This window comes from Hemitrygon akajei, chromosome 28 (genome assembly GCF_048418815.1).
Source record: "Hemitrygon akajei chromosome 28, sHemAka1.3, whole genome shotgun sequence".
In the NCBI taxonomy this organism is placed as follows: domain Eukaryota; kingdom Metazoa; phylum Chordata; class Chondrichthyes; order Myliobatiformes; family Dasyatidae; genus Hemitrygon; species Hemitrygon akajei.
Genome location: NC_133151.1, coordinates 40,991,988 through 41,015,309, shown reverse-complemented (window position 1 = coordinate 41,015,309; position 23,322 = coordinate 40,991,988). Strand labels below are relative to the sequence as shown.

The following is a 23,322-nucleotide window of genomic DNA, read 5'->3' as shown; positions in this document are numbered from 1 at the left end:
GATGGAGGGGAGGGATGGGGGGTGGTGGAATTGGAGAATGTCAGAAAAAGAGTTTGAACTGAAACCACTATTGTCACTGTGGTCACACACTCCCCCAGCTCAAAGCACCTGGACCCCTCTTCAGTGAATCGAAACAAGGTTTTGGTGCAAAATCATTCAGACGGTAAGATATAGGAGCAGAATTAGACCATTTGGCCCCCAGAGTCGGCTCCGCAGGAGATCAGATGCAGATCTCGCAGAGGCAGTGTCCGAGGAGCAGCCACAGGCACAGAACGGTGGGGTGGATTGAATGGAATGAGCCTCACCCAGCTTTCGATGTCCCCCCCCCACACACACGGTGCAGGGCCACGTGCTGTTGTATGGGTTGTCTACATCAAGACAATCTAAACTGTAGCCCCGTATCAGATCAAACATCTTCCTGAAGATAGGCAGTGAAAACTTCTCCAACGAGCCCTCTGTGGTTCTGAATCACTCCACATTGAGTAATTGCAACCAACCTGGCTTACTTTTACCGAGTCCTCAACAGCCGTCTGCGACCCTCCTACAATAGTCCCACCGGGGGGGGGGGGCGGGGTGGGGGGGTGGAGAGAGGGCGAAAGAGTGTCGGAGAGGATGGGAGAACTGGTAATGGAGAAAGTGGGGTGTGGGGAGAGAGGTGGAGGGAGAGAGGGGGAGAGAAAGAGGGAAGAGGCAGTGGGGAGGGGGAGAGAAAGAGGGAAGAGGCAGTGGGGGAGGGGGAGAGAAAGAGGGAAGAGGCAGTGGGGGAAGGGGAGAGAGAGAGTAGGAGAGTAGAGCAGGTGGATGGAGAGTGGGGACGGAGAATGGGGGAGAAGCAGTGAAGGGGAACAGGAGAAGGAATGGAGGGTGGCACAGAGTCAGAAAGCTCCACTGCTTGCACTGAACAATTTGTCTGCCTACTCTCATCGATGGCTCGATTGTCCTGTTTTAAAACGGCTGCTTTCTGACACCACCATTTTCTAAACTGGTTTGTCTTCTGAACTCAGAAGGTGAGACTGCAGAGGGGAATGAACAAGGTTTTGGCTTAAAACGGTGAAGGTTAACTCCCCTCTGTAGAAGCTGTCTGACCTGCACAGCATTCACACAGAGCAGATTGTTACAGAGGGCTGGGTGTTGCAGGGAGCTACAGGCCGGATCCGGAAAGACCTGACCCCAAAGGATGTGAGGCTTTGCAGAGGCTGCCGGAGGTTTATCAGGGGCATGTGAGGCTGGATAAACTTGGCTGAGGGGAGATCTGACGGAGATTTACAAGATTATGAGAGACATAGATAGAGTGGATATTTCCTAGGGTTGAAGTGCAGGGGGTATGCATTGAAGGTGAGGTGGGGGATGTTCAAGGAGGATGTGAGGGGTAAGTTTTTACTCAGAGAGTGGTGGATGCCTGGAATGGTGGTGGGGCAAATATATTAGATGTTTGGACAGGCACATGAATGTGAGGGAGATGGAGGGATATGGACATGGTGTAGGTAGGAGGCATTAGTGTTTGGATGTTTTCCATTTGCTTTTCAGTTGGTTCAGTACAACATTGTGGGCTGAATGGCCTGTTCCTGTGTTGAACTGTTCGATGTTCTATGGTCTAACGAGGTAAGACAATAATAACACAGAGCAAACACGAGGAAATCTGCAGATGCTGGAAATTCAAGCAACACACACAAAATGCTGGTGGAACGCAGCAGGCCAGGCAGCATCTATAGGAAGAAGCACTGTCGACGTTTCGGGCCGAGACCCTTCGTCAGGACTAACTGAAAGGAAAGATAGTAAGAGATTTGAAAGTAGTGGGGAGAGGGGGAAATGCAAAATGATAGGGGAAGACCGGAGGGGGTGGGATGAAGCTAAGAGCTGGAAAGCTGATTGGCAGAAAGGATACAGAGCTGGAAAAGGGAAAGGATCATGGGACGGGAGGCCTCGGAGAAAGAAAGGGGGAGGGGAATACCAGAGGGGGATGGAGAACAGGCAGAGTGATGGGCAGAGAGAGAGAGGAAAAAACAAACAACTAAATATGTCAGGGATGGGGTAAGAAGGGGAGGAGGGGCATTAACGGAAGTTTGAGAAGTCAATGTTAATGCCATCAAGTTGGAGGCTACCCAGCCGGTATATAAGGTGTTGTTCCTCCAACCTGAGTGTGGCTTCATCTTGACAGTAGAGGAGGCCATGGATAGACATATCAGAATGGAATGGGACGTGGAATTAAAATGTGTGGCCACTGGGAGATCCTGCTTTCTCTGGCGGACCGAGCGTAGGTGTTCAGCGAAACGGTCTCCCAGTCTGTGTCAGGTCTCACCAATATATAAAAGGCCACACCGGGAGCACCGGACGCAGTAAACCACACCAGCCGACTCACAGGTGAAGTGTTGCCTCACCTGGAAGGACTGTCTGGGGCCCTGAATGGTGGTGAGGGAGGAAGTGTAAGGGCAGGTGTAGCACTTGTTCCGTTTACAAGGATAAGTGCCAGGAGGGAGATCGGTGGGAAGGGATGGGGGGGACGAGTGGACAAGGGAATCGCGTAGGGAGCGATCCCTGTGGAAAGCAGAAAGGGGGTGGAGGGAAAGATGTGCTTGGTAGTGGGATCCCGTTGGAGGTGGCGGAAGTTACAGAGAATTATATGTTAGACCTGGAGGCTGGTGGGGTGGTAAGTGTGGACAAGGGGAACCCTATCCTGAGTGGGGTGAGGGCAGATGAGAGAGAATGACGCAGAGTAAAGTGTAACAGATACAGAGGGAGAGTGCAGTGCAGGTAGACAATAAGATCACAGCGAGGTAGGTTGTGAGGTCAAAAACCCAATTTATCGTTCTGAGAAACATTGCATAGTCTGAGAACAGAAGCCGCCCTCGAACCTGGTGGTGTGTGCTTTCAGGCTTTTGTATCTCCTGGCCAATGGGAGAGGGGGAAGGGATTTGAATATGCATGTCCGTGGCGCCTGGTAGGCCTTTGACAGGGTGCGGGGCCAGACGTTAAACCTGGATCGATTTTAATGTCAATCCCACCAGAATCAATTCATAACAACTGACAAAGTGTTCTGGGAGAAGGTAAAAAAAATGGAAGATGTACTGCGCTAACTCTTTACAGAAGTCACTAATTGATAAAGGTTGTGAAGTGAAGAAATAGTTGCTTAATACAAACATATTTAATTTCATTTATTTTCTCAGTATAGATTTTTAAGGGACCAAGTGACATGGGAGACTGGAACATGGGAGAAGGTAAAGGTGAATGGTGACAGCAGGTTTCTCCCCCCTTCCCTCCCCCTCCCCCTCACTCCTCCTCATTTCCCCACACTCCCCTCCTCACTGTCTCTTGTCTACACCCTCCCCTCTTCCCTGCCTCCTCCTTCCACCCTCATTTCCCCACACTCCCCTCCTCAGTCTCTCGTCTACACCCTCCCCTCTTCCCTGCCTCCTCCTTCCACCCTCATTTCCCCACACTCCCCTCCTCACTGTCCCTCTTCTACACCTCCCTCTTCCCACCCTCATTTCCCCACACTCCCCTCCTCACTGTCCCTCTTCTACACCCTCCCTCCCCCTTCCCTGCCTCCTCCTTCCACCCTCATTTCCCCACACTCCCCTCCTCACTGTCTCTCGTCTACACCCTCCCCTCTTCCCTGCCTCCTCCTTCCACCCTCATTTCCCCACACTCCCCTCCTCACTGTCCCTCTTCTACACCCTCCTCCCTCTTCCCACCCTCATTTCCCAACACTCCCCTCCTCACTGTCCCTCTTCTACACCCTCCCTCCCCCTTCCCTGCCTCCTCCTTCCACCCTCATTTCCCCACACTCCCCTCCTCACTGTCCCTCTTCTACACCCTCTCTCCCCCTTCCCTGCCTCCTCCTTCCACCTTCATTTCCCCACACTCCCCTCACTGTCCCTCTTCTACACCCTCTCCCCCTTCCCTGCCTCCTCCTTCCACCCTCATTTCCCCACACTCCCCTCCTCACTGTCCCTCTTCTACACCCTCCCTCCCCCTTCCCTGCCTCCTCCTTCCACCCTCATTTCCCCACACTCCCCTCCTCACTGTCCCTCTTCTACACCCTCCCTCCCCCTTCCCTGCCTCCTCCTTCCACCCTCATTTCCCCACACTCCTCTCCTCACTGTCCCTCTTCTACACCCTCCTCCCTCTTCCCACCCTCATTTCCCCACACTCCCCTCCTCACTGTCCCTCTTCTACACCCTCCCTCCCCCTTCCCTGCCTCCTCCTTCCACCCTCATTTCCCCACACTCCCCTCCTCACTGTCCCTCTTCTACACCCTCTCTCCCCCTTCCTTGCCTCCTCCTTCCACCCTCATTTCCCCACACTCCCCTCCTCACTGTCCCTCTTCTACACCCTCCTCCCTCTTCCCACCCTCATTTCCCCACACTCCCCTCCTCACTGTCCCTCTTCTACACCCTCCTCCCTCTTCCCACCCTCATTTCCCCACACTCCCCCCTTACCATCCCTCTTCTACACCCTCCCTCCCCCTTCCCTGCCTCCTCCCCCTTCCCTGCCTCCTCCTTCCACCCTCATTTCCCCACACTCCCCTCCTCACTGTCCCTCTTCTACACCCTCTCTCCCCTCTTCCCTGCCTCCTCCTTCCACCCTCATTTCCCCACACTCCCCTCCTCACTGTCCCTCTTCTACACCCTCTCTCCCCCTTCCCTGCCTCCTCCTTCCACCTTCATTTCCCCCACACTCCCCTCCTCACTGTCCCTCTTCTACACCCTCCCTCCCCCTTCCCTGCCTCCTCCTTCCACCCTCATTTCCCCACACTCCCCTCCTCACTGTCCCTCTTCTACACCCTCCTCCCTCTTCCCTGCCTCCTCCTTCCACCCTCATTTCCCCACACTCCCCTCCTCACTGTCCCTCTTCTACACCCTCTCTCCCCTTCCCTGCCTCCTCCTTCCACCCTCATTTCCCCACACTCCCCTCCTCACTGTCCCTCTTCTACACCCTCCCTCCCCCTTCCCTGCCTCCTCCTTCCACCCTCATTTCCCCACACTCCCCTCCTCACTGTCCCTCTTCTACACCCTCCCTCCCCCTTCCCTGCCTCCTCCTTCCACCCTCATTTCCCCACACTCCCCTCCTCACTGTCCCTCTTCTACACCCTCCTCCCTCTTCCCACCCTCATTTCCCCACACTCCCCCCTTACCATCCCTCTTCTACACCCTCCCTCCCCTTCCCTGCCTCCTCCTTCCACCCTCATTTCCCCACACTCCCCTCCTCACTGTCCCTCTTCTACACCCTCCTCCCTCTTCCCACCCTCATTTCCCCACACTCCCCCCTTACCATCCCTCTTCTACACCCTCCCTCCCCCTTCCCTGCCTCCTCCTTCCACCCTCATTTCCCCACACTCCCCTCCTCACTGTCCCTCTTCTACACCCTCCCCTCTTCCCTGCCTCCTCCTTCCACCTTCATTTCCCCACACTCCCCTCCTCACTGTCCCTCTTCTACACCCTCCCTCCCCCTTCCCTGCCTCCTCCTACCACCCTCATTTCCCCACACTCCCCTCCTCACTGTCCCTCTTCTATACCCTCCTCCCTCTTCCCACCCTCATTTCCCCACACTCCCCTCCTCACTGTCCCTCTTCTACACCCTCCCTCCCCCTTCCCTGCCTCCTCCTTCCACCCTCATTTCCCCACACTCCCCTCCTCACTGTCCCTCTTCTACACCCTCCCTCCCCTTCCCTGCCTCCTCCTTCCACCCTCATTTCCCCACACTCCCCTCCTCACTGTCCCTCTTCTACACCCTCCCTCCCCCTTCCCTGCCTCCTCCTTCCAACCTCATTTCCCCACACTCCCCTCCTCACTGTCCCTCTTCTACACCCTCTCTCCCCCTTCCTTGCCTCCTCCTTCCACCCTCATTTCCCCACACTCCCCTCCTCACTGTCCCTCTTCTACACCCTCCTCCCTCTTCCCACCCTCATTTCCCCACACTCCCCCCTTACCATCCCTCTTCTACACCCTCCCTCCCCCTTCCCTGCCTCCTCCTTCCACCCTCATTTCCCCACACTCCCCTCCTCACTGTCCCTCTTCTACACCCTCCCTCCCCCTTCCCTGCCTCCTCCTTCCACCCTCATTTCCCCACACTCCCCTCCTCACTGTCCCTCTTCTACACCCTCCCTCCCCCTTCCCTGCCTCCTCCTTCCACCCTCATTTCCCCACACTCCCCTCCTCACTGTCCCTCTTCTACACCCTCCCTCCCCCTTCCCTGCCTCCTCCTTCCACCCTCATTTCCCCACACTCCCCTCCTCACTGTCCCTTCTACACCCTCCATCCCCCTTCCCTGCCTCCTCCTTCCACCCTCATTTCCCCACACTCCCCTCCTCACTGTCCCTCTTCTACACCCTCTCTCCCCTCTTCCCTGCCTCCTCCTTCCACCCTCATTTCCCCACACTCCCCTCCTCACTGTCCCTCTTCTACACCCTCTCTCCCCCTTCCCTGCCTCCTCCTTCCACCTTCATTTCCCCACACTCCCCTCCTCACTGTCCCTCTTCTACACCCTCTCTCCCCCTTCCCTGCCTCCTCCTTCCACCTTCATTTCCCCACACTCCCCTCCTCACTGTCCCTCTTCTACACCCTCCCTCCCCCTTCCCTGCCTCCTCCTTCCACCCTCATTTCCCCACACTCCCCTCCTCACTGTCCCTCTTCTACACCCTCCTCCCTCTTCACACCCTCATTTCCCCACACTCCCCCCTTACCATCCCTCTTCTACACCCTCCCTCCCCCTTCCCTGCCTCCTCCTTCCACCTTCATTTCCCCACACTCCCCTCCTCACTGTCCCTCATCTACACCCTCCTCCCTCTTCCCACCCTCATTTCCCCACACTCTCCCTTACCATCCCTCTTCTACACCCTCACTCCCCCTTCCCTGACTCCTCCCTCCACCCTCTCTCCCTCCCATTTCATTGCTCCCTTACTCATGTCCCCACTCTCACCCCTCTGACTGTCCCTCCTCTACATCCTCCCTCACTCGCCCCTCACTCACTCCCTCCATTCTGCCTCCCTTCCTTCTCCATTCCCTCCCCCTCTTATCCCCCTCCCTTGGCCCCTCCCCAACTGAACAAACTCCACCTGCCCCTTTTCATTCAACCTTGAGTTACCCCCACAACTCTTCCTGTGGGGTGGGCGACCCCCCTTCCCCCAGCTGCTGGCTTGGGACGGTAGTTGGTGCCGGAGGCGATGTGTATGTGGTGCCACAGACAGGACCTCCCAACCCCTCCACTCAAAGACACTTGGGACTTGACTCACCAAACTTCTGGACATCCTGAAAGGCCAGGTCAATGTATCCGCCATTACAAGTGTTACTCTTGTTCCCGCAGTCCAGGAGTTCTGTGCAAATGGGCAAAAGTTGAGACACTGAAATGTTTGTAGAAATAAACCCGCTGGCAAATGAATGCTCCTTACTCTGGAGAACTTAAGTTTACAGGCCCTGATGTAAACCTCTCCTATCCCGAAACCTGTCCAAGCGTCTTTTCGATATTCCATCAGCACCCGTCTCCACCACCTCCTCTGGCAGCTGGTACATGTACTGTCACCCTCTGTACGAGAAACACCAGCAGACACAGTTCAGCAATTTGCCCCATCAAGTAGGCTCAGTGTTTCCATCATGGCTGACATCATCCCTCTTAAACCCCGTCTCTGTAAACCTTGGTGTCCTGCCTAATCCAGGACCTGTCAACCTCTGCTTTAAATACACCCAATGACTTGCCTCCACAGCCGTCTGTGGCGCTGAATTCGACAGGTTCATCACCCTCTGGCTAAAGAAATTCCTCCTCATCTCTGTTCTAAAAAGATGACCCTTTATTCTAAGGCTTTGTGCTCTGGTCCTAGAAACCCCCACTATAGGAAACATCCTCTCCACATCCACTCTATCTGTGTCCTCTGGTCCTAGACTCCCCCACTATAGGAAACATCCTCTCCACATCCACTCTATCTGTGTCCTCTGGTCCTAGACTCCCCCACTATAGGAAACATCCTCTCCACATCCACTCTATCTGTGTCCTCTGGTCCTAGACTCCCCCACTATAGGAAACATCCTCTCGACATCCACTCTATCTGTGTCCTCTGGTCCTCGACACCCCCACTATAGGAAATATCCTCTCGACATCCACTCTATCTGTGTCCTCTGGTCCTAGACTCCCCCACTATAGGAAACATCCTCTCCACATCCACTATCTGTGTCCTCTGGTCCTCGACGCCCCCACTATAGGAAATATCCTCTCGACATCCAACTCTATCTGTGTCCTCTGGTCTAACTCCCCCACTATAGAAACATATAGTCTCCACATCCACTCTATCTGTGTCCACTGGTCCCAGACTCCCCCACTATAGGAAACATCCTCTCGACATCCACTCTATCTGTGGTCCTCTGGTCCAAGACTCCCCCCCACTATAGGAAACATCCTCTCCACATCCACTCTATCTGTGTCCTCTGGTCCTCGACACCCCCACTATAGGAAATATCCTCTCGACATCCACTCTATCTGTGTCCTCTGGTCCCTAGACTCCCCCACTATAGGAAACATATAGTCTCCACATCCACTCTATCTGTGTCCTCTGGTCCCAGACTTCCCACTATAGGAAACATCCTCTCCACATCCACTCTATCTGTGTCCTCTGGTCCCAGACTCCCCCACTATAGGAAACATCCTCTTCACATCCACTCTATCTAGGCCTTTCAATAGGCTTCAGTCAGATACTCTCATTCTTCTAAACTCAGCAATTACAGGCCCAGAGCCATCAAATGTTCCCTCATATATAAAGTCCCAACTGCATCTCAGTGTGGTATGGAAATTGTACCGTATCAGACTGCAAAGCACTCTAGCATGTGCTGAAAGCTGCTAAGTGGATTATCGGCACCCACTAGCCCACCATTAAGACCATCTACCATAAACGCTGCCTGGGCAGGCGAAAAAGCATTGTCCAGGATGCATCTCACTCTAACCATGACCTTTTACTCTCCTCCCATCCGGTAGGCGCTACAGGAGCCTCCGCTCCCGCACCAGCAGCACAGGAAAGCTTTCTTCCTGAGGCTGTGACCCTGCTGAACCTCACATCACAGCGCTAAGCAGTATTGCCCCCATATTGGACTGTCTCAGGACTTTGATATTTGTGTGCTGTAACATTTACTTTTTATTTTTTGCATTTCTGGTTAGATTGCTAATTGCATTTCTTGGCTTTGTATCTGTACTCAGCACAACGACAATAAAGTTGAATCTAATCTTATCTAATATACAACTTCTACAGAAATTTAGGATTTGATGAAATCTCCCCTCTTTCATTACACGGAAAATAGTCCCAGCCGATACGGTTCTTGTTACAATACAGCCCCTCCTCCAGGACCTTTCCTGCCCCTCTTCCAGGACCCTTTCCTGCCCCTCCTCCAGGACACTGACCATCTCAGGGGATTCCCACGGAGTCCTCACCTTGCTCGGAAAGTGAGATCAGTTCTTCTTCCGGATGGACCACTGCGACTCCACATTGCCAACCACGCTGAAAGCCCAGCACGACTTGCATTGCCCCTGAAAGCAAGGCAAGGGTCAGCTTCTCGACAGGCAGACACAACCCCACCTCTGTGGCTGGAAGGTAAGGCCGCAGTCCTTAGCGCCACACCGGCCAGCAGGAGGTGAATAGAGTCACAGTGAAAGCAGTACAGCATACATCGGGCACGCATGGCTTCATTAGTAACTGGAGCAGTCCAGTAGAAACACGCTGACCCAAAGCTGGAGGACGAGACAGAGCTCCGATATCTTCCCCCATTGTCCCAACCTCCTCCCCTCTACCCCTGACACCTGACTAATCCAGAACTGATCAACCTCCGCTGTAAAAGTACCCACCGATTCCACAGATTCACCACCCTCTGCCAAAAGAAATTCCTCCTCCTTGTTCTTCATCGGACATCCCTCTATTCTGACCCGGGGGCGGTGGGGGACGGGCTGTGAGTCTGACCCTGGGGGGAGGTGGGGGACAGACTGTGGGACTGACCCTTTGGGGAGGTGGAGGGACAGACTGTGGGTCTGTCTCTGGGGGAGGTGGGGGACAGACTGTGGGTCTGACCCTGGGGGAGGTGGGGGACAGACTGTGAGTCTGACACCGGGGGAAAGTGGAGGGACAGACTGTGGGTCTGATCCACGGGGGGGTTGTGGGGGACAGGCTGTGGGTCTGACTCTGGTGGGATGTGGGGGACAGACTGTGGGTCTGACCCTGGGGGCGGTGGGGGACGGGCTGTGAGTCTGACCCAGGGGGCGGTGGGGGACGGACTGTGAGTCTGACCCTGGGGGGAGGTGGGGGACAGACTTGTGGGACTGACACCTGTGGGGAGGGTGGAGGGACAGACTGTGGGTCTGTCTCTGGGGGAGGTGGGGGACAGGACTGTGAGTCTGACCCCGGGGGAAAGTGGAGGACAGACTGTGGGTCTGACCCTGGGGGGAGGTGGGGGGATAGGCTGTGCGACAGACCCTGGGGAGAGGTAGGGGACAGACTGTGGGTTTGACCCTGGTGGGATGTGGGGGACAGACTGTGGGTCTGACCCCAGGGGGAGGTGGGGGGTCAGACAGTGGAACTGACCCTGGGGGAGGTGGGGGACAGACTGTCGGTCTGACCCTGGTGGGATGTGGGGGACAGACTGTGGGTCTGACCCTGGGTGGAGGTGGAGAGACAGACTGTGGGTCTGACCCTGGGTGGAGGTGGGGGACAGACTGTGGGTCTGACCCTGGTGGGATGTGGGGGACAGACTGTGGGTCTGACCCTGGGTGGAGGTGGGGAGAACAGACTGTGGGTCTGACTCTGGGGAGGTGGGGGACTCTGGGGAGGTGGGGGGACAAACTGTGGGTCTGACCCTGGGGGGATGTGGGGGACAGACTGTGGGTCTGACTCTGGGGGAGGTGGGGAGACAGACTGTGGGTCTGACCCTGGGGGAGGTGGGGGGACAGACTGTGGGTCTGACTCTGGTGGGATGTGGGGGACAGGACTGTGAGTCTGACCCTGGTGGGATGTGGGGGACAGACTGTGGGTCTGACCCTGGGTGGAGGTGGAGAGACAGACTGTGGGTCTGACCCTGGGTGGAGGTGGGGGACAGACTGTGGGTCTGACCCTGGTGGGATGTGGGGGACAGACTGTGGGTCTGACCCTGGGTGGAGGTGGGAGAACAGACTGTGGGTCTGACTCTGGGGAGGTGGGGGGACAAACTGTGGGTCTGACCCTGGGGGGATGTGGGGGACAGACTGTGGGTCTGACTCTGGGGGAGGTGGGGAGACAGACTGTGGGTCTGACCCTGGGGGAGGTGGGGGGACAGACTGTGGGTCTGACTCTGGTGGGATGTGGGGGACAGACTGTGAGTCTGACCCTGGTGGGATGTGGGGGACAGACTGTGGGTCTGACCCTGGTGGGATGTGGGGGGCAGACTGTGGGTTTGACCCTGGGGGGAGGTGGGAGAACAGACTGTGGGGTCTGACTCTGGGGGAGGTGGGGAGACAGACTGTGGGTCTGACCCTGGGGGAGGTGGGGGGACAGACTGTGGGTCTGACTCTGGTGGGATGTGGGGGACAGACTGTGAGTCTGACCCTGGTGGGATGTGGGGGGCAGACTGTGGGTTTGACCCTGGGGGAGGTGGGGGGACAGACTGTGGGTCTGTCCCCGGGGGAGGTGGGGGACAGATTGTGGGTCGGACCCCAAGGGGGAGGTGGGGGACAGACTGTGGGTGTGACCCTGGGGGGAGGTGGGGGACAGACTGTGTGTCTGACCCTGGGGTAGGAGGGTGACAGACTGTGGGACTGACCCTGGGGGAGGTGGGGGACAGATTGTGGGTCGGACCCCAAGGGGGAGGTGGGGGACAGACTGTGGGTGTGACCCTGGGGGGAGGTGGGGGACAGACTGTGTGTCTGACCCTGGGGTAGGAGGGTGACAGACTGTGGGACTGACCCTGGGGGAGCTGGGGGACAGACTGTGGGTCTAACCCCGGGGGGAGATGGGGGACAGACTGTGCATCTGACCCTGGGGGGAGGTGGGGGACAGACTGTGGGTCTGACTCTGGTGGGATGTGGGGGACAGACTGTGAGTCTGACCCCGGGGGAAAGTGGAGGGACAGACTGTGGGTCTGACCCTGGGGGCGGTGGGGGACGGGCTGTGAGTCTGACCCAGGGGGCGGTGGGGGACAGACTGTGAGTCTGACCCTGGGGGGAGGTGGGGGACAGACTGTGGGACTGACCCTGTGGGGAGGTGGAGGGACAGACTGTGGGTCTGTCTCTGGGGGAGGTGGGAGACAGACTGTGGGTCTGACCCTGGGGGAGGTGGAGGGACAGACTGTGAGTCTGACCCCGGGGGAAAGTGGAGGGACAGACTGTGGGTCTGACTCTGGGGGAGGTGGGAGACAGACTGTGGGTCTGACCCTGGGGGAGGTGGGGGACAGACTGTGAGTCTGACCCCGGGGGAAAGTGGAGGGACAGACTGTGGGTCTGACTCTGGGGGAGGTGGGGAGACAGACTGTGGGTCTGACCCTGGGGGAGGTGGGGGACAGACTGTGGGACTGACCCTGTGGGGAGGTGGAGGGACAGACTGTGGGTCTGTCTCTGGGGGAGGTGGGGGGACAGACTGTGAGTCTGACCCCGGGGGAAAGTGGAGGGACAGACTGTGGGTCTGACCCTGGGGGGAGGTGGGGGGATAGGCTGTGCGACAGACCCTGGGGAGAGGTAGGGGACAGACTGTGGGTTTGACCCTGGTGGGATGTGGGGGACAGACTGTGGGTCTGACCCCAGGGGGAGGTGGGGGGTCAGACAGTGGGACTGACCCTGGGGGAGGTGGGGGACAGACTGTCGGTCTGACCCTGGTGGGATGTGGGGGACAGACTGTGGGTCTGACCCTGGGTGGAGGTGGAGAGACAGACTGTGGGTCTGACCCTGGGTGGAGGTGGGGGACAGACTGTGGGTCTGACCCTGGTGGGATGTGGGGGACAGACTGTGGGTCTGACCCTGGGTGGAGGTGGGAGAACAGACTGTGGGTCTGACTCTGGGGAGGTGGGGGGACAAACTGTGGGTCTGACCCTGGGGGGATGTGGGGGACAGACTGTGGGTCTGACTCTGGGGGAGGTGGGGAGACAGACTGTGGGTCTGACCCTGGGGGAGGTGGGGGGACAGACTGTGGGTCTGACTCTGGTGGGATGTGGGGGACAGACTGTGAGTCTGACCCTGGTGGGATGTGGGGGACAGACTGTGGGTCTGACCCTGGTGGGATGTGGGGGGCAGACTGTGGGTTTGACCCTGGGGGGGAGGTGGGAGAACAGACTGTGGGTCTGACTCTGGGGGAGGTGGGGAGACAGACTGTGGGTCTGACCCTGGGGGAGGTGGGGGGACAGACTGTGGGTCTGACTCTGGTGGGATGTGGGGGACAGACTGTGAGTCTGACCCTGGTGGGATGTGGGGGGCAGACTGTGGGTTTGACCCTGGGGGGAGGTGGGGGGACAGACTGTGGGTCTGTCCCCGGGGGGAGGTGGGGGACAGATTGTGGGTCGGACCCCAAGGGGGAGGTGGGGGACAGACTGTGGGTGTGACCCTGGGGGGAGGTGGGGGACAGACTGTGTGTCTGACCCTGGGGTAGGAGGGTGACAGACTGTGGGACTGACCCTGGGGGAGGTGGGGGACAGATTGTGGGTCGGACCCCAAGGGGGAGGTGGGGGACAGACTGTGGGTGTGACCCTGGGGGGAGGTGGGGGACAGACTGTGTGTCTGACCCTGGGGTAGGAGGGTGACAGACAGTGGGACTGACCCTGGGGGAGCTGGGGGACAGACTGTGGGTCTAACCCCGGGGGGAGATGGGGGACAGACTGTGCATCTGACCCTGGGGGGAGGTGGGGGACAGACTGTGGGTCTGACTCTGGTGGGATGTGGGGGACAGACTGTGAGTCTGACCCCGGGGGAAAGTGGAGGGACAGACTGTGGGTCTGACCCTGGGGGCGGTGGGGGACGGGCTGTGAGTCTGACCCAGGGGGCGGTGGGGGACAGACTGTGAGTCTGACCCTGGGGGGAGATGGGGGACAGACTGTGGGACTGACCCTGTGGGGAGGTGGAGGGACAGACTGTGGGTCTGTCTCTGGGGGAGGTGGGGGACAGACTGTGAGTCTGACCCCGGGGGAAAGTGGAGGGACAGACTGTGGGTCTGACCCTGGGGGGAGGTGGGGGGATAGGCTGTGCGACAGACCCTGGGGAGAGGTAGGGGACAGACTGTGGGTTTGACCCTGGTGGGATGTGGGGGACAGACTGTGGGTCTGACCCCAGGGGGAGGTGGGGGGTCAGACAGTGGGACTGACCCTGGGGGAGGTGGGGAATGTCTGTCGGTCTGACCCTGGTGGGATGTGGGGGACAGACTGTGGGTCTGACCCTGGGTGGAGGTGGAGAGACAGACTGTGGGTCTGACCCTGGGTGGAGGTGGGGGACAGACTGTGGGTCTGACCCTGGTGGGATGTGGGGGACAGACTGTGGGTCTGACCCTGGGTGGAGGTGGGAGAACAGACTGTGGGTCTGACTCTGGGGAGGTGGGGGGACAAACTGTGGGTCTGACCCTGGGTGGATGTGGGGGACAGACTGTGGGTCTGACTCTGGGGGAGGTGGGGAGACAGACTGTGGGTCTGACCCTGGGGGAGGTGGGGGGGACAGACTGTGGGTCTGACTCTGGTGGGATGTGGGGGACAGACTGTGAGTCTGACCCTGGTGGGATGTGGGGGACAGACTGTGGGTCTGACCCTGGTGGGATGTGGGGGGCAGACTGTGGGTTTGACCCTGGGGGGAGGTGGGAGAACAGACTGTGGGTCTGACTCTGGGGGAGGTGGGGAGACAGACTGTGGGTCTGACCCTGGGGGAGGTGGGGGGACAGACTGTGGGTCTGACTCTGGTGGGATGTGGGGGACAGACTGTGAGTCTGACCCTGGTGGGATGTGGGGGGCAGACTGTGGGTTTGACCCTGGGGGGAGGTGGGGGGACAGACTGTGGGTCTGTCCCCGGGGGGAGGTGGGGGACAGATTGTGGGTCGGACCCCAAGGGGGAGGTGGGGGACAGACTGTGGGTGTGACCCTGGGGGGAGGTGGGGGACAGACTGTGTGTCTGACCCTGGGGTAGGAGGGTGACAGACTGTGGGACTGACCCTGGGGGAGGTGGGGGACAGATTGTGGGTCGGACCCCAAGGGGGAGGTGGGGGACAGACTGTGGGTGTGACCCTGGGGGGAGGTGGGGGACAGACTGTGTGTCTGACCCTGGGGTAGGAGGGTGACAGACTGTGGGACTGACCCTGGGGGAGCTGGGGGACAGACTGTGGGTCTAACCCCGGGGGGAGATGGGGGGACAGACTGTGCATCTGACCCTGGGGGGAGGTGGGGGACAGACTGTGGGTCTGACTCTGGTGGGATGTGGGGGACAGACTGTGAGTCTGACCCCGGGGGAAAGTGGAGGGACAGACTGTGGGTCTGACCCTGGGGGCGGTGGGGGACGGGCTGTGAGTCTGACCCAGGGGGCGGTGGGGGACAGACTGTGAGTCTGACCCTGGGGAGAGGTGGGGGACAGACTGTGGGACTGACCCTGTGGGGAGGTGGAGGGACAGACTGTGGGTCTGTCTCTGGGGGAGGTGGGAGACAGACTGTGGGTCTGACCCTGGGGGAGGTGGGGGACAGACTGTGAGTCTGACCCCGGGGGAAAGTGGAGGGACAGACTGTGGGTCTGACTCTGGGGGAGGTGGGAGACAGACTGTGGGTCTGACCCTGGGGGAGGTGGGGGGACAGACTGTGAGTCTGACCCCGGGGGGAAAGTGGAGGGACAGACTGTGGGTCTGACTCTGGGGGAGGTGGGGAGACAGACTGTGGGTCTGACCCTGGGGGAGGTGGGGGACAGACTGTGGGACTGACCCTGTGGGGAGGTGGAGGGACAGACTGTGGGTCTGTCTCTGGGGGAGGTGGGGGACAGACTGTGAGTCTGACCCCGGGGGAAAGTGGAGGGACAGACTGTGGGTCTGACCCTGGGGGGAGGTGGGGGGATAGGCTGTGCGACAGACCCTGGGGAGAGGTAGGGGACAGACTGTGGGTTTGACCCTGGTGGGATGTGGGGGACAGACTGTGGGTCTGACCCCAGGGGGAGGTGGGGGGTCAGACAGTGGGACTGACCCTGGGGGAGGTGGGGGACAGACTGTCGGTCTGACCCTGGTGGGATGTGGGGGACAGACTGTGGGTCTGACCCTGGGTGGAGGTGGAGAGACAGACTGTGGGTCTGACCCTGGGTGGAGGTGGGGGACAGACTGTGGGTCTGACCCTGGTGGGATGTGGGGGACAGACTGTGGGTCTGACCCTGGGTGGAGGTGGGAGAACAGACTGTGGGTCTGACTCTGGGGAGGTGGGGGGACAAACTGTGGGTCTGACCCTGGGGGGATGTGGGGGACAGACTGTGGGTCTGACTCTGGGGGAGGTGGGGAGACAGACTGTGGGTCTGACCCTGGGGGAGGTGGGGGGACAGACTGTGAGTCTGACTCTGGTGGGATGTGGGGGGACAGACTGTGAGTCTGACCCTGGTGGGATGTGGGGGACAGACTGTGGGTCTGACCCTGGTGGGATGTGGGGGGCAGACTGTGGGTTTGACCCTGGGGGGAGGTGGGAGAACAGACTGTGGGTCTGACTCTGGGGGAGGTGGGGAGACAGACTGTGGGTCTGACCCTGGGGGAGGTGGGGGGACAGACTGTGGGTCTGACTCTGGTGGGATGTGGGGGACAGACTGTGAGTCTGACCCTGGTGGGATGTGGGGGGCAGACTGTGGGTTTGACCCTGGGGGGAGGTGGGGGGACAGACTGTGGGTCTGTCCCCGGGGGGAGGTGGGGGACAGATTGTGGGTCGGACCCCAAGGGGGAGGTGGGGGACAGACTGTGGGTGTGACCCTGGGGGGAGGTGGGGGACAGACTGTGTGTCTGACCCTGGGGTAGGAGGGTGACAGACTGTGGGACTGACCCTGGGGGAGGTGGGGGACAGATTGTGGGTCGGACCCCAAGGGGGAGGTGGGGGACAGACTGTGGGTGTGACCCTGGGGGGGAGGTGGGGGACAGACTGTGTGTCTGACCCTGGGGTAGGAGGGTGACAGACTGTGGGACTGACCCTGGGGGAGCTGGGGGACAGACTGTGGGTCTAACCCCGGGGGGAGATGGGGGACAGACTGTGCATCTGACCCTGGGGGGAGGTGGGGGACAGACTGTGGGTCTGACTCTGGTGGGATGTGGGGGACAGACTGTGAGTCTGACCCCGGGGGAAAGTGGAGGGACAGACTGTGGGTCTGACCCTGGGGGCGGTGGGGGACGGGCTGTGAGTCTGACCCAGGGGGCGGTGGGGGACAGACTGTGAGTCTGACCCTGGGGAGAGGTGGGGGACAGACTGTGGGACTGACCCTGTGGGGAGGTGGAGGGACAGACTGTGGGTCTGTCTCTGGGGGAGGTGGGAGACAGACTGTGGGTCTGACCCTGGGGGAGGTGGGGGGACAGACTGTGAGTCTGACCCCGGGGGAAAGTGGAGGGACAGACTGTGGGGTCTGACTCTGGGGGAGGTGGGAGACAGACTGTGGGTCTGACCCTGGGGGAGGTGGGGGACAGACTGTGAGTCTGACCCCGGGGGAAAGTGGAGGGACAGACTGTGGGTCTGACTCTGGGGGAGGTGGGGAGACAGACTGTGGGTCTGACCCTGGGGGAGGTGGGGGACAGACTGTGGGACTGACCCTGTGGGGAGGTGGAGGGACAGACTGTGGGTCTGTCTCTGGGGGAGGTGGGGGACAGACTGTGAGTCTGACCCCGGGGGAAAGTGGAGGGACAGACTGTGGGTCTGACCCTGGGGGGAGGTGGGGGGATAGGCTGTGCGACAGACCCTGGGGAGAGGTAGGGGACAGACTGTGGGTTTGACCCTGGTGGGATGTGGGGGACAGACTGTGGGTCTGACCCCAGGGGGAGGTGGGGGGTCAGACAGTGGGACTGACCCTGGGGGAGGTGGGGGACAGACTGTCGGTCTGACCCTGGTGGGATGTGGGGGACAGACTGTGGGTCTGACCCTGGGTGGAGGTGGAGAGACAGACTGTGGGTCTGACCCTGGGTGGAGGTGGGGGACAGACTGTGGGTCTGACCCTGGTGGGATGTGGGGGACAGACTGTGGGTCTGACCCTGGGTGGAGGTGGGAGAACAGACTGTGGGTCTGACTCTGGGGAGGTGGGGGGACAAACTGTGGGTCTGACCCTGGGGGGATGTGGGGGACAGACTGTGGGTCTGACTCTGGGGGAGGTGGGGAGACAGACTGTGGGTCTGACCCTGGGGGAGGTGGGGGGACAGACTGTGAGTCTGACTCTGGTGGGATGTGGGGGACAGACTGTGAGTCTGACCCTGGTGGGATGTGGGGGACAGACTGTGGGTCTGACCCTGGTGGGATGTGGGGGGCAGACTGTGGGTTTGACCCTGGGGGGAGGTGGGAGAACAGACTGTGGGTCTGACTCTGGGGGAGGTGGGGAGACAGACTGTGGGTCTGACCCTGGGGGAGGTGGGGGGACAGACTGTGGGTCTGACTCTGGTGGGATGTGGGGGACAGACTGTGAGTCTGACCCTGGTGGGATGTGGGGGGCAGACTGTGGGTTTGACCCTGGGGGGAGGTGGGGGGACAGACTGTGGGTCTGTCCCCGGGGGGAGGTGGGGGACAGATTGTGGGTCGGACCCCAAGGGGGAGGTGGGGGACAGACTGTGGGTGTGACCCTGGGGGGAGGTGGGGGACAGACTGTGTGTCTGACCCTGGGGTAGGAGGGTGACAGACTGTGGGACTGACCCTGGGGGAGGTGGGGGACAGATTGTGGGTCGGACCCCAAGGGGGAGGTGGGGGACAGACTGTGGGTGTGACCCTGGGGGGAGGTGGGGGACAGACTGTGTGTCTGACCCTGGGGTAGGAGGGTGACAGACTGTGGGACTGACCCTGGGGGAGCTGGGGGACAGACTGTGGGTCTAACCCCGGGGGGAGATGGGGGACAGACTGTGCATCTGACCCTGGGGGGAGGTGGGGGACAGACTGTGGGTCTGACTCTGGTGGGATGTGGGGGACAGACTGTGAGTCTGACCCCGGGGGAAAGTGGAGGGACAGACTGTGGGTCTGACCCTGGGGGCGGTGGGGGACGGGCTGTGAGTCTGACCCAGGGGGCGGTGGGGGACAGACTGTGAGTCTGACCCTGGGGGGAGGTGGGGGACAGACTGTGGGACTGACCCTGTGGGGAGGTGGAGGGACAGACTGTGGGTCTGTCTCTGGGGGAGGTGGGAGACAGACTGTGGGTCTGACCCTGGGGGAGGTGGGGGACAGACTGTGAGTCTGACCCCGGGGGAAAGTGGAGGGACAGACTGTGGGTCTGACTCTGGGGGAGGTGGGAGACAGACTGTGGGTCTGACCCTGGGGGAGGTGGGGGACAGACTGTGAGTCTGACCCCGGGGGAAAGTGGAGGGACAGACTGTGGGTCTGACTCTGGGGGAGGTGGGGAGACAGACTGTGGGTCTGACCCTGGGGGAGGTGGGGGACAGACTGTGGGACTGACCCTGGGTGGAGGTGGGGGACAGACTGTGAGTCTGACCCTGGTGGATGTGGGGGGCAGACTGTGGGTTTGACCCTGGGGGGAGGTGGAGAGACAGACTGTGGGTCTGATCCTGGGGGGAGGGTGGGGGACAGACTGTGGGTCTGACTCTGTGGGGATGTGGGGGACAGGACTGTGGGTTTGACCCCAGCGGGAGGTGGGGGACAGACTGTGGGTCTGACTCTGGGGGAGGTGGGGGGACGGTCTGTGGGTCTGACTCTGGGGGAGGTCGAGGACAGACTGTGGGTCTGACCCTGGGGGTGGTGGGAGACAGACTGTGGTTCTGACCCCAGGGGGAGGTGGGGTGACAGACTGTGGGTCTGTCCCCAGAGGGAGGTGGGGGACAGACTGTAGTTCTGACTCTGGGGGAGGTGGGGGACAGACTGTAGTTCTGACTCTGGGGGAGGTGGGGGACAGACTTTGGGTCTGACCCTGGGGGGAGGTGGGGGACAGACTGTGGGACTGACCCTGTGGGGAGGTGGAGGGACAGACTGTGGGTCTGTCTCTGGGGGAGGTGGGAGACAGACTGTGAGTCTGACCCCGGGGGAAAGTGGAGGGACAGACTGTGGGTCTGACCCTGGGGGGAGGTGGGGGGATAGGCTGTGCGACAGACCCTGGGGAGAGGTAGGGGACAGACTGTGGGTTTGACCCTGGTGGGATGTGGGTGACAGACTGTGGGTCTGACCCCAGGGGGAGGTGGGGGGACAGACAGTGGGACTGACCCTGGGGGAGGTGGGGAACAGACTGTCGGTCTGACCCTGGTGGGATGTGGGGGACAGACTGTGGGTCTGACCCTGGGAGGAGGTGGAGAGACAGACTGTGGGTCTGACCCTGGGTGGAGGTGGGGGACAGACTGTGGGTCTGACCCTGGTGGGATGTGGGGGACAGACTGTGGGTCTGACCCTGTGGGGATGTGGGGGACAGACTGTGGGTCTGACCCTGGGGGAGGTGGGGGACAGACTGTGGGTCTGACTCTGGGGGAGGTGGGGGGACGGTCTGTGGGTCTGACCCTGGGGGAGGTCGAGGACAGACTGTGGGTCTGACCCTGGGGGAGGTGGGGGACAGACTGTGGGTCTGACTCTGGGGGAGGTGGGGGGACGGTCTGTGGGTCTGACTCTGGGGGAGGTCGAGGACAGACTGTGGGTCTGACTCTGGGGGAGGTGGGGAGACAGACTGTGGGTGTGACCCTGGGGGGAGGTGGGTGACAGACTGTGGGTCTGTCCCCAGAGGGAGGTGGGGGGACAGACTGTAGTTCTGACTCTGGGGGGAGGTGGGGGACAGATTGTGGGTTGGACCCCAAGGGGGAGGTGGGGGACAGACTGTGGGTGTGACCCTGGGGGGAGGTGGGGGACAGACTGTGTGTCTGACCCCAGGGGGAGGTGGGGGACAGACTGTGGGTGTGACCCTGGGGGGAGGTGGGGGACAGACTGTGTGTCTGACCCCAGGGGGAGGTGGGGGACAGACTATGGGTCTGACCCTGGGGTAGGAGGGTGACAGACTGTGGGACTGACCCTGGGGGAGCTGGGGGACAGACTATGGGTCTGACCCTGGGGTAGGAGGGTGACAGACTGTGGGACTGACCCTGGGGGAGCTGGGGGACAGACTGTGGGTCTGATCCCGGGGGGTTGTGGGGGACAGGCTGTGGGTCTGACTCTGGTGGGTTGTGGGGGACAGACTGTGAGTCTGACCCTGGGGGAAGGTTGGGGGACGGACTGTGGGTCTGTCTCTGGGGGGAGGTGGGGAGACAGATTGTGCGACAGACCCTGGGGGAGGTGGGGGACAGACTGTGGGTTTGACCGTGGTGGGATGTGGGTGACAGACTGTGGGTCTGACCCTGTGGGGAGGTGGGGGGACAGACTGTGCGACTTACCTTGGGGGAGGTGGGGGACAGACTGTGGGTCGGTCTCTGGGGGGAGGTGGGGAGACAGACTGTGCGACAGACCCTGGGGGGATGTGGGGGACAGACTGTGGTTCTGACTCTGGGGGAGGTCGAGGACAGACTGTGGGTCTCACCCCAGGGGGAGGTGGGGGACAGACTGTGGGACTGACCCTGGGGGAGGTGGCGGACAGACTGTGGGTCTGACCCTGTGGGGATGTGGGGGACAGACTATGGGTCTGACTCTTGGGGATGTGGGGGACAGACTGTGGGTCTGACCCCAGGGGGAGGTGGGGGACAGACTGTGGGACTGACCCTGGGGGAGGTGGCGGACAGACTGTGGGGATGTGGGGGACAGACTATGGGTCTGACTCTTGGGGAGGTGGGGGACAGTCAGTGGGTCTGACCCTGGGGGAGGTGGGGGGACAGACTGTGGGTCTGACCCCAGAGGGAGGTGGGGGACAGACTGTGGGTCTGACCCTTGGGGGAGGTGGGGAACACACTGTGGGTCTGACCCTGGGGGAGGTGGGGGGACAGTCTGTGGGTCTGACTCTGGGGCAGGTGGGGGACACACTGTGGGTCTGACCCTGGGGGAGGTGGGGGGACAGTCTGTGGGTCTGACTCTGGGGAAGGTGGGGAACACACTGTGGGTCTGACCCCAGGGTGATGTGGGTGACGACTGGGGGTCAGACCCTTTGGGGGATTATGGGGGACATACTGTGTGTCTGACCCTGGGGGAGGTGGGGGATTGACTATGGGTCTGACTCTGGGGGGAGTTTGGTGGACAGACTGTGGGTCTGACCCCAGGGGGAGGTGGGGGACAGACTGTGGGTCTGACCCCAGGGGGAGGTGGGGGACAGACTGTGTGTCTGACCCTGGGGGAGGTGGGGGACAGACTGTGGATCTGACTCTGGGGGATGTGGGGGACAGACTGTGGGTCTGACTCTGGGGGAGGTGGGGGACAGACTGTGGGTCTGACCCTGGGGTAGGAGGGTGACAGACTGTGGGACTGACCCTGGGGGAGCTGGGGGACAGACTGTGGGTCTGATCCCGGGGGGTTGTGGGGGACAGGCTGTGGGTCTGACTCTGGTGGGATGTGGGGGACAGACTGTGGGTCTGACTCTGGGGGAGGTGGGGGGACAGTCTATGGGTCTGACTCTGGGGGAGGTGGGGTGACTGACCATGGGTCTGACTCTGGGGGGAGTTGGGGGGACAGACTGTGGGTCTGACCCCAGGGGGAGGTGGGGGACAGACTATGGGTCTGACTCTGGGGGAGGTGGGGTGACTGACTATGGGTCTGACTCTGGGGGGAGTTTGGTGGACAGACTGTGGGTCTGACCCCAGGGGGAGGTGGGGGACAGACTATGGGTCTGACTCTGGGGGAGGTGGGGTGACTGACTATGGGTCTGACTCTGGGGGGAGTTTGGTGTATAGACTGTGGGTCTGACCCCAGGGGGAGGTGGGGGACAGACTATGGGTCTGACTCTGGGGGAGGTGGGGTGACTGACCATGGGTCTGACTCTGGGGGGAGTTGGGGGGGACAGACTGTGGGTCTGACCCCAGGGGGAGGTGGGGGACAGAATATGGGTCTGACTCTGGGGGAGGTGGGGTGACTGACTATGGGTCTGACCCCAGGGGGAGGTGGGGGACAGACTGTGGGTCTGACCCTTGGGGGAGGTGGGGGACAGACTGTGGGTCTGACCCTTGGGGGAGGTGGGGAACACACTGTGGGTCTGACCCTGGGGGAGGTGGGGGGACAGTCTGTGGGTCTGACTCTGGGGAAGGTGGGGAACACACTGTGGGTCTGACCCCAGGGTGATGTGGGTGACGACTGGGGGTCAGACCCTTTGGGGGATTATGGGGGACAT

At 60.6% G+C, this 23,322-nt stretch overlaps 1 protein-coding gene across 2 annotated transcripts in view; it reads right to left on the bottom strand.

Moving 5' to 3' along the window:
• The window catches only part of LOC140717828 (cathepsin F-like), an 86,671-nt gene that overhangs the window by 16,660 nt on the left and 46,689 nt on the right, over positions 1–23,322 (bottom strand). For both annotated transcript variants that reach the window (XR_012096625.1, XM_073031550.1), the window contains 2 exons: positions 9,409–9,504; positions 7,232–7,312 (listed from right to left, as the gene is read on the bottom strand). Coding sequence is in view for 1 of the 2 variants with exons in the window: in XM_073031550.1 (XP_072887651.1) it covers positions 7,232–7,312; positions 9,409–9,499 (172 nt within the window). In the remaining variant the exon portion in view is untranslated. The remainder of the gene's footprint in view (positions 1–7,231; positions 7,313–9,408; positions 9,505–23,322) is intronic.